The sequence below is a fragment of the Nicotiana attenuata genome, unplaced genomic scaffold (genome assembly GCF_001879085.1).
Source record: "Nicotiana attenuata strain UT unplaced genomic scaffold, NIATTr2, whole genome shotgun sequence".
Lineage (NCBI taxonomy): Eukaryota > Viridiplantae > Streptophyta > Magnoliopsida > Solanales > Solanaceae > Nicotiana > Nicotiana attenuata.
This window is the reverse complement of record NW_017670449.1, coordinates 594,932-606,101: the sequence shown is the minus strand read 5'-3', so window position 1 is coordinate 606,101 and position 11,170 is coordinate 594,932. Positions and strand designations below refer to the sequence as shown.

The 11,170-nt window shown below is 39.9% G+C and overlaps 1 protein-coding gene across 1 annotated transcript in view; it reads right to left on the bottom strand.

Moving 5' to 3' along the window:
* The window catches only part of LOC109239575 (kinesin-like protein KIN-14B), a 29,367-nt gene that overhangs the window by 2,655 nt on the left and 15,542 nt on the right, over positions 1 to 11,170 (bottom strand). Inside the window, exons 12-19 of the mRNA XM_019406156.1 lie at positions 9,220 to 9,366; positions 8,159 to 8,347; positions 7,821 to 7,892; positions 6,794 to 6,846; positions 6,484 to 6,703; positions 5,879 to 6,070; positions 5,566 to 5,781; positions 1,435 to 1,782 (exon numbers count right to left, since the gene is read on the bottom strand). Of these exons, the coding sequence (XP_019261701.1) occupies positions 1,435 to 1,782; positions 5,566 to 5,781; positions 5,879 to 6,070; positions 6,484 to 6,703; positions 6,794 to 6,846; positions 7,821 to 7,892; positions 8,159 to 8,347; positions 9,220 to 9,366 (1,437 nt within the window). The remainder of the gene's footprint in view (positions 1 to 1,434; positions 1,783 to 5,565; positions 5,782 to 5,878; positions 6,071 to 6,483; positions 6,704 to 6,793; positions 6,847 to 7,820; positions 7,893 to 8,158; positions 8,348 to 9,219; positions 9,367 to 11,170) is intronic.

The window sequence follows — 11,170 nt, the reverse complement described above, 5'->3', positions numbered from 1 at the left end:
GGGGGGGGGGGGGGGGGGGGGCGTTCGTTGTTCAGGAAACCTTTTCCTCCAATAGCTGCCAGAGGGACAAATAGCATAAGCTGGTCGGAATTTAAGATTTGGCTTTACACATGCAACCAAATTGCACTACTTGATAAAATGGTAAAATATGGCTTTGAAAGAGTTGCACTGAGTTAAAAGTGTTCAGCAGCCCATGCTAAAGCTATGCTATTTCTTTGATAAGTGAGGATAAGCTGACAAGACCACCCACGAATGAGCAAAAGCTGCCCACCAAGAGCCCATTCAGAAAATATTGTAGATTTTTAGTAAGATTGGATACAACTCTAGATTTTTCTTGTGTCTCACATAGAGGACCAAATTCTCGTGTTTGCATAGTAATTAGTAAGTTAAGAACTTCTAAGCAGATGACATCTTCACTAACAAGCTTCTTCCGCCTTTGGCAACCATAGACATCCGAATACCAACTTGTCAGGGAGAAAGCAGGAAAGAGAGAAGTTTTGGTTGACCCTCCGACTTTTATTGTGTGCCAAGGGATGAAAGAGTGAGGAGAGGAAGAGGAAGTATTTATTATTTTTCCCATCATATTTAAAGTTCAGAAGCTGCCATCATGTCTAGGAGATGGCAAGGAATTTCAGATTAAAAATAGCTCAAAACCACAAATCACCACTCCTTCCAAAACAAAGAGAATACAGAAGACATAGGTAAACAATCATTTTACACACCAAGCAAACAACAGAAGTGACTAATACAAGCTAACTCAAACTCAAACACATACTGATCTTAGAAGCATAATCCAAATCAATAAGAGAAACCTATACCCATTACATAAGAGTATTGCTGACAAGCAGTTTATTTAACTTAAAACTCCCCTACATCACTATAACAGATCGTAAGCCAAAATTAGTACACTGCTTCAAGATTTGGATTCACATGACAAACAATATAAATGTCATAATTTTAAAGAAAAATGTAATGATTAGTGCATGTCAATTCTTCGAGAAGAATTCAAAAGCTTGTATGTCAATTCTTCGAGAAGAATTCGAAAGCTTGTATGTCAATTCGTCGAAGAAAATTCAAAAGCTGCATGGTGAGATGAACATGTACCCTTGACAATAATAATACTAATAGTAAAAAGCTTAGCATCTCTAAAAGATAAACAAGTATAAATAGTATATTGTGAACAGATTATGATAATTAAATTGGGATAGACAAGTGATAATATAATAGCTCGAAATGCAAAAGAAGTAGAAGCAAATAGAAAGATGTCACTTGAAGATTAAGCTGATATAATGCACAACTCTTGTACACAGTCTGAGTTTCCCAACGAAAAGTTTCTCATTGAAAGGGTTCAAGCAAATAGGCATCGGCAAAAAAAAGTAAGAGGTTAGTAGTATGAGATGCAGGGAGTAAAATCCAAAGATCACATGGAAATACCTTCAAGTGCTGGAGTTGGGAATTATACACTCTTTTTGCATATTCAGATAAGAGCTGACCAAGTGCATCAGTGTTAGGGGGCACTGCAGCACCTAGTCCAGCCATCCATCCATCCATTATTGCAGTAGAGAGAAGCTCTAGCTGACCCGTCGCTCCACCAACTGTGTCATCAGTGACAGAAAGAAAGTCGAAGTTCTCGGCGAGCCAGTTTCTGATTTGGCGCTGAAGCTCGCCAGCGGGAGTATGTACAAACAGAGCAGCAAGAGCTCTGTTCCCAACCGCAAAACTTTTAGCTTCCTCAGTGATCTCCCTAAGCTTTCCACCAGTTACATGCTGCCTCTGTACGTCCTATATGATTAAATCTAAGTCACATAAGCCATTAACATTAAAGGGCAGCACTAAACTCCTGCTATGCGCGGGGTCCGGGAAAGGGCATTAAATGTTAAAAAGATTAACATGCACAACTAAAAAGCTAGAGATAGAAGAGGGAAAAAATAACAAATAAATACATCAAAATAATACAAGCAACATGATCAATTTTTTTTAAATATGATGGTGTTTGGGCCAGCTTGAGCGCACCTTGACTACTGCACCAGGTACCTGCTACCTCCACTGTGACGACCCGACCCGTCGTCTCATGAGTTACCGCTCCGTTTCCCCCATTTTATGCATCTTCATGTTTCATTATCAGTATTTGGTGTGTCATAGTTGAATTGGATTGGTTTTGGTAGAAAATGAGACACTTAGTCTCTTTAAGGAAGGCTTAAGTTGGAAAGGGCAACCGGACGTTGACTTATGAGTTAGAAGGCTCGGATGTGATTTCCGGTGATTCGGTTAGCTTCGGGGGATGATGTGTGACTTGGGAGTGCGATCGGAATTGATTTTGGAGGCCCGGTGTAGAATTAGGCTTAATTGGCGAGGTTAGTATTTTGGCGAATTCCGGTGGATGGGTGAGAATTTGATCCGGAGGTCGGAATGGAATTCCGAGAGTTGTTGTAGCTTCGTTAAGTGATTTTGGATATGTGTGCAAAATTTCAGGTCATTCGGACGCCGTTTGGTCGGGTTTTTGATCGAAAGTGCATTACAGAAGTTTTTGAAGAACTTAGGCTTGAATCCGATGTGATTTGATGGTTTTAGCGTTGTTTGATGTGCTTTGATGATTGGAACAAGTTTGAATGATGTTATGGGATATGTTGGTGTTTTTGGTTGAGGTCCCGGGGGGGCCTCGGGGTGATTCCGGATGGCTATCGGGATGAAATTGGAGTTGAGGAATTGCAGGTTATAGCTGGTATATGATATTTTCGCTTCTGCGGAAATGGACCGCAGAAGCGGTTCCGCAGAAGCGTAATGGTGGTCGCAAAAGCGGTCAAGAGCTAAGTAGGGTAGTTCCGCAGAAGCGGAACCTTTTTCGCGCAAGCGAGTCCGCAGAAGCGGACGGGCGATCGCAGAAGCGATCTTGGTCTATAGATGGAGTTCCGCAAAAGCGGAGAATATGTCGCAGAAACGGCCTTGGGTTTTGTTTAGTGAAATTCCGCAGAAGCGGTATCGCGGAAGCGGGTGTGGGGACCGCAGAAGCGAACCCCTGGAGCCAGAAGGGTTTTATATTCATTTTTGTTCCGCGAAGCTTATGTTATTTCCACCATTTTAAAGCAGTTTTGAGAGCTTTGAGCGAGAATTTTCGAGGGCTTTGACTGAGAATCAATTGGAGGTAAGTTCCTTTGTCTAAATATTCGAGTTTATGGTAGAAATTACATGTAAATTGTGAAAAATTCACCAAAAACGGGTCAAGCTAGGGCTTGAAAAGCTGTGATGTAAAAACGGATGTTGAAAGGGCATTTGAACTCCGATTTTGGTAAAATTGGTATGTGTAGACTCGTGGCGAGATGAGGAATCCAGTGATGTAAATTTCGTAATTTTTCGAGAAGTGGGCCCGGGGCTCGGGTTTTGCCAGCTTAGTGAATTTTGGTGTTTTTCGAGTCTTTTCGATCGGGTTATGTTTCTTTAGCCTATTGTAATGTATTCGTTGTGGTTTTAATCAGATTCGGCGTGCGAAGAGGTTGATTCGAAAGGCAAAGGCATAGCGAGCTAGACTTGTGGCCGGCTTGAGGTGAGTAATAGATGTAGATGATGACCTGAGGGTTTGAAACCCCGATATATCACATTGTGACGCTATATTGAGGCGAGACACGTACTCTATGACAAGTGCGGGGTCGATTGTGACTGGGGATTGTGACCTAGTTCGTTCCGATTGATGTTCGTACTGTGTTCTTGACTAGAAATTGTTTGGTAATCATCCTACTTGGATTTTATGAATATGTTTGGGGCTTTGTGCCTATCATTTGCATCCTTCAGGGATCCTTATCACTGCTTCCATGATGCTTAGCATATTTCATGATATCAGTCCTGAGTTAGACATTGCCTCAAAATGTTTAGTAAATAAATAAAGGTTTAAGCACTTAGCTCTATAATTCCTAATAATTGAAACTAAAAAATGGACAATTTGACTGTGCCCGAGTGGCTTGCATGCATATATATAACTGGACTGAGTGTGGATCGGGCTGCACGCCGCAGCGAATGCTACGATGATATTGCGCTTGGGCTGTAGGAGCCCCTCCGGAGTCTGAACCCCCACAGTGAGCGCGGATACCCAAATGGATCGGGCTGCGCGCCGCAGCGATCATGTGCATTGCATTGCATTCATGCATTTATACCTATTTGTCTTACTTGTCTTGGTATTGTTGTTGTTCCACCGTTTTATGTGCTGAATCGCTAATTATAGCTTTATATTGTAATATTTCGGAAATTCTTACTTTCAGACATTATATATGTTTATTACTCACTGAGTTGGAAGTACTCACTTTACTCCCTGCACCTCGCGTGCAGTTGCAGGTATCGTTCACCCGGTAGCGGGTTATTAGCGGATTGAAGGTATTGTTATTGTAGCTGAGCAAGGTGACCGCCAGCGTTCGCGGCACCGGATGTTGTCTTTTGTTTTCCAGAAATTTTACTTGTATATATTTATTGGCCTGTAGTTGTGTTAAGGTTTCCTTAGATGCTCGTGACTTGTGACACCCCGGTCGGGTAGTAATTAACAATTTCTAATGCCATTAAGTTGTATCTTCTATTCATTTATGTTTAATAATTGTTAGTGAAAGGATTTGGGTTAGTTGGCTGGCCTTGTCTTCACGAGAGGCGCCATCACGACCGGGTATGGGAATTGGGTCGTGACATCCACCAACACAAGTACCTGACTTTTGAAGTTGGCTTAACTAACATGTTATCAAGCCCCTAATTCGTTTTTCCAAACTCTAGCTTCAGTTCAAGATCTAATTCAGTATTGGTATCCTGTATATTTGCCTACTCATAGAGAGCTTTTTTCAGTTAGTACTAGGCCAGCCAAACATGAAAAAAAAAAAAAAAGGCAGTCCGGTGCACTAAGCTCACGCTATGCGCAGGGTCCGGGGAAGGGCCGGACAACCAGGGTCTATCGTACGCAGCCTTACCCTGCGTTTCTGCAAGAGGCAGTTTCCACAGCTCGAACCCATGACCTCCTGGTCACATGGCAGCAACTCTACCAGTTACACCAAGGCTCCCCTTCAAACATGAAAATTGATAAAAAAAAAAAATCTGCATATTTAGTCTCAAAGTGCTGGTAGTTACCACATTCAAGAGGAACGAAAAGGTTAGCTTTGTGTACCAAGTGAAGAACCACTTTCACTATCACCCCATGTTCACACGGCATCAAACAATATTATGAAATGATGCAGAGATTGGCTGTTTTTGAAAGGAAGAAGGTGCTCTGGACAAACAATATCGTGAGTGCACTACCAGATGGAACGAGAAAGCACTGAGAGCTGATTTGCAGAACTAGAATCGACGATGATGGTCATCCTTTCAAGTTTCAATTCATGGAACTTGAAATCTAGCTAGCCATTGGCTAGGATCATACTAAATGCGACACTATCCTATGCAAACCATGAAAACAGAAGCTACCAACACAAACTACTGAAGAAGTATTTCATTCCTCTACCAGACAAAATACAAAGATAACACATAAACCAAACAATTACCAAAAAAAGACGCAGACTGGGAAAAGGGACAGGCACATTGCTTGTAATTCATATTAGTCACCTGATCAATACCACGTATCTTCAGTACGACAGATGATAATTTCGATTTCTTTTCTGGCTTTAAATTCACTTTAAACCCTTGAATATGTTCAGCATCAACCAGTGCATTCCTACTTGAATCATAACGAATAGGCGATCTGCCAGGGCTACTACCACGGCTAGAGCTTCTGCTTCGCCCACTATTAGCTTTCTCCATGAAGCGCTCAACAGGAGAAACCTAGATAATTCAATTGGCAGTTGCTTTTGACAGTCAAATAAAGGCAGCACAGAAATTCACTGGAATAACATCTAGAAGAACACCCAGAATCTGTTACCTTTATAGATTGCAACTCCGGCGACCTCGCAAGCAAGGATCTTATATACAAAATCCTAACACGGGAAACAAGCATGGTATCCATCACTCTCTTTGGCTCCATTTTACGAATGAAAGCAAAGACGGCATCTCGAATTTCAGCAAGTATTTCATGCTCCCTAGAGGCACCTGCTTTGATGACTGCTGCCAAAACCTGTATGAAGACCAAAACATTGTAGTTATAGCAGATTAGAGTTCATTAGTAGTTTCAGAGAAAGTGGTCAGTTGTTTGTAGAATAAATTGAAGCTGATTTCATCACACCATCATTCAGAGAAGATTAAGTCACCTGATATCAATTCAAATATTTGACAACATCCAGTTTGATACAGATATAAAGAATTACTTCTTGTTTTGACATCAAGGCACATACTAAAACAAGTCCAGCTTGATTTTTTTTTTTTCCGATCAAGAAGTCCAGCTTGATTTCTAAATAGTTGCTAAAAAGATTAGTATAGAGCTTGATATTTCCATAAAGACTCCGAATAGAGCATATTCTGGAAGACTATGAAGACCTAATGCGTACTCCAGAGAGCAAAAAGGTAAAAAAAATCAATTCTTAATCCTACCAGCATCAAAAGCTTGTTTGCTCCATCAGAGATCGCAGCAAGACTATCATATTGATCAGGATCAAATTCGTTCAATGCAGAAGTAAGATATTCGCCAGCTGGGGTAGTCTTGACCTTTTCACCACCAGACTTAACTAAAGCAACAGTGCCATCAGTCTTATCAGTTGGTGATGGCAATGCTAGCACATCAGTAGCACGTCCTTTGACATTGATATCATTTCTGTTACCCACAAAGCAAGATGTTAAGAACCATGAAAGTAGAGAGACAATAAGGAAATCAGAAAATGCATAATCAATTAACAATGTACACCTTCCAGTTTCTCTACTTTGAGCGGTTGGAACCTTTGGTAACGGACTAGACACCTGCAGAAAGAGCACCGACGAGATTTATTGGTAACAGCTAGATGAGACTAAAGCACACCCTTTCACCAAGAGCAAAATGCTGAAGCCATGCGATCTATCAGTTTAGCATAGATGATCAGAAATAAACAAAAGTAAAATGCATTCATATGGTAATTACAAGTGACTAATACCAGAAATCTTAAGATTCAAATCCAAGGATGATTATTGAACACCAGCGAGAGATTCATTTCATGGCAAAAATCTCAAATCATGATTACTATGGTATCCAAAGACATCTGACAGGCAGCTAAAGGAGTTTCATTTACCCGGTCAAGCTAAACATCTTTAAGCAGGATATCTTCGGTTTGTTCTTTCCGACAAATCAACATCACTCTGTTCCTTGGTACCATTTTCCAGTAAGGTAAATCTGTCAAATAGTACCCTTTTTTCTTTCTCACGACAAAAATTTAATCTTTTAGATGATGGGTTTGCCGAGTTGTATAGAACTCCTAGCCACTTCTGTTTTCTTTGGAGAATTTTAAATCTCAATCCCAGGTTTGCTTCCTAATCATCAATGATGTCTAAATAAATATAAGGTACCTTTAAGTCCATTCAACCCATCATATCAAGAGAAAATAACATTGTAAGTGTTGAAGACCTAATTAAGAAATATAAGTGTGCCATATCTAACAACTTAAGCTTTTAGATGAGTGGGTCACACACTTCAGCATGGTATCGGAGCAGATAGAGGTCATGGGTTCGAGTCTCACTGCCACCCATTAGCAAAAAGAATGCCACGTACTTGGCTCATCAAAAAGAATTAGGTCCGCACGTAAGGGGGCATGTTGAAAACATAATTAAGAAAATAAAAATGTGCCCTCTCTAACTTAAACTTTTAGATGAGATGGTCACACACTTCAACAATAAGGAACAAATGAACTAAAGAATAAACACCCTAGCACATCCGAGAAAAATACTTGGGACACCATTGTTACCTGTGTTGATCCAGCTAGAGAGGCTTTCTCTGTCAAACGATCAAATAACTTCTCATTTTCTTCATGCAATTTCTGTCAAAAAGACACATTACTGACTGAAAAGAATAGCAGGATATATCTAACCAGGAAAAAGCCCAAAAGGTTCAGAGTTCCATTTCTGGAAGATACTAATTGAACGTATAGATAGAATTTCTTTTATTTAAGCATATTTGTGGCCCAGAAAGACTTATGCAAGGATTAAAGCCTGATTATCCTAATTGTCAATCCTTTTAACAAAATTTAACTAAAGAATACAAAAGCATATACTACTTTATACACAGTCAGCTTGAATACGCTACCTCAATAAGTGCGTCACGTTTTAAAAGTTCCTCTTCTAGCCTCTTGGTAACAGCTGTTGAGTCCATGCCATCCCTTGTTGTCTTCAAACCAGTTTGGTCTGATGATCTCGACTCTGACCCATCTTTTAACCTAGCCTCACTGGCACGTGCTGCCTCGGTTAACTGTGATTCAAGAGCTTGCAGTTTGGCCTACGATATAGCTGTGATCAGAAACTTCAAGCAGAATCATGTGCAGCAGGAATAGGTATTTCTTCTACCACAAAATAAGAGGTGAAATACCGTTTACATTATTAAAAAAATGAATAAACCGCAGAAAATGCGAGAAATATCATCATGCAAGTAAACTTGCAGAAACTAAAATAACACTATCAAATGTTGACTGAATAGGCATCCATCACAAAATAAAAAACAGTGAGCCTCAAGGCAATGATATCCTCTTTCAAGTTTGAGTCGCAGAAAAATAGCTTCTCTAGGATACAGGGATGAGCCTGCACAAAAGTAAATTGTAACCTGCTTGACATGAAAGCTTCCAAGCATCTTGAACTGAGCCAATTTGCACGGTTAAAATGTTTGAGAAGTTCTTTATAAATGTTTTCATTGCTGTCTACATATATCATAACCCCCTTGTATTTTTTTGTTTAAGATCGTAATGGATCATAACCCCTCAGCCTCAAGGGAAAAATGTATGATAGGTTTAAGGTAATTCCCTTTTCCATTGTTGGCTGACGTAATAACAATTTGAACTTCTTTTGTTTTGGTGGGGTGCGTCAGCCCTGGGATATAGTGCAACGCCCGAGCGACGCGCACAGGCCCAGGTAGCAAGCTACCTTGATGGACCTTCCCCCTAAAAAATTGGAGTTAATTATCGTATCATATATTAAACTAATAAGAATTAACTAACCTTGATCTTAACCAAAAGGCCAAGAAAGGTATTAGCAACAATTTGAAATTAGCAAGCAGTATGCAACAATGAGTGGAATAATGGAGCAAGATAACATCTATAATTATACCAGATATACGGCTAACAGAGCAAAAGGCAATTTGTATATCAAGCAACTAACCTGCAACATCTGAATAGTTGAATCACGTTGTTGTATCTCCAATTTCTGCTCTTGCTCCAACTGTAAGAGTTGAGCTACTTGATTTCTAATTTGAGCATTTTGATCCTTCTCTATTTTAAGTTTACCCATAATCATAACATTTTCAGCCTACATCAGAGGGAAAACACTGGAGCTTCTTAATAACATGCTTCCGGACTTGACATAAGGTTTGAGTTTTATCAGTTTGACAGAGGAAAGAAATTAGCATATTCTGAGAGAGTGCACCAATATATATATTCAGAAGCAATATTTTCCCTGATGATATAAAAGCATACGAGTAGAACATGTAATAGCAGTAACATCAGCAGGACAAGTTACAGGTTTTTAATTATTGAGTAGTTCGGTCGTAGGATAAATAACGCGGACCAAGTAATTATTGCAACCATCACTTTGATTGGACATCAAAAGAATGACATAAACAATGAGAAACCTTATCCCCAAACACGTAAAAAGGAATTCTTCAGCACCGAGTAACAGACATCACCATGTCGACCATTTAAATTCATCTTTGGTTCTCGTCTTGATCTTGCCAAAGAAAGATGATCAAGTTTATGGAAAAACAGATTCCACCTTTTGTCACAATGCAAAGAAATTTCTCAATACAAATAATTTGTTAGTTCAGTTTTCTTGGCTTTTTCAGACTGACTATGGGATGGGATTGTTTTCCCTATCTTAGACTAGCGATGTTGAAAAGATGGGATTTTCAGTATAATATGTAGAACTCTATAGCAAGAATGCATAGTCAAGCACCACTGTGCATTATGAAGAACACCACAAGTCTACAGTCTGCACAGAAAGAGGAAGCCTGAACTGTATTCTGTTGGATTAGGGAAATATGTAATTTTAACACGGTATATTCCATGTCAACTACTAGAAAGTCCCTCAAATTGGTTAGGTTTACTAATGGCAACTAAAAGAAAGATACGGTTCACATATCCAGAGTATGCACATGAAGTTATAGAAGTCAAAAATTGGTCCTCTACCCAGGTGTACCAACATAAGGGAATTAAAGTATGGCAATGAGCTTACTTCAAAGAATTTGAACTCTGAAGGAGCATAATTGGTGCTAAATCATACTTCATGGCAAAAGGAGACCAGGAGAGAATTGTGACATAAAGTGTACTCTGCTTAATCTTAGCTAGTGGCTAATTTGATTAGGTAGGATAATGATGAAGGTGTCGTATGGTCACTGGTCAGTCTTTGTAGGCCAAATTTTACGCAAGGTGGAGACTGATCAGCTTGTATCTGGATGTTTATATCTTAGTAAAATCCTAAAAGCTTGTAGGAAGAAGAAGAAGAACAAAAGAAAAACAAAGGTCTGCTTGCAGTCTCTGAAGGAGAAAAATGTGCAGAATTTAGCATGTTTTCAGTCATCTATAGGCACGCAAGGATATTACATTTTTTTCAAGACAGCACGTCTCCATATATACACAGATTTTAGGGAACTTGGAAAAGGCATCAAGGAGGCTGTTGAGTTGTCCCACATATGTGGGATTTGAGGTCCTTGATCTCTTTAAATGGTCTTGGGCAATCCGCAGCTCATAAGCTAGATTTTGGGGTTGAATTAGGCCCAAGGTCCATTTAACATGGTATTTAACATAGTATCAGAGCCGGGCGTTGGGCCCCCATTTATGTTGTCTACGCTCTAGTTTGCAGGTCTGGGAGGGGGGGGGGGGGGGTAGTTGAGTTGTCCCATATCGGTGGGATTTGAGGTCTTTGGTCCCCTTATATGATATTGAGGATTTCATAAGCTAGCTAGCTTATGGGGTTGAGTTAGGCCCAAGGTCCATTTAACAGAGGCCTTCTAAATTGTTGAGAAGTGCTTATGCTTAGACTTTGCTTGAATCACAGGAAAAAAGTTGACCATGAGTTGAGAGGTTCATTTTCTTGTCCATTTTTATAGGAACTTCTA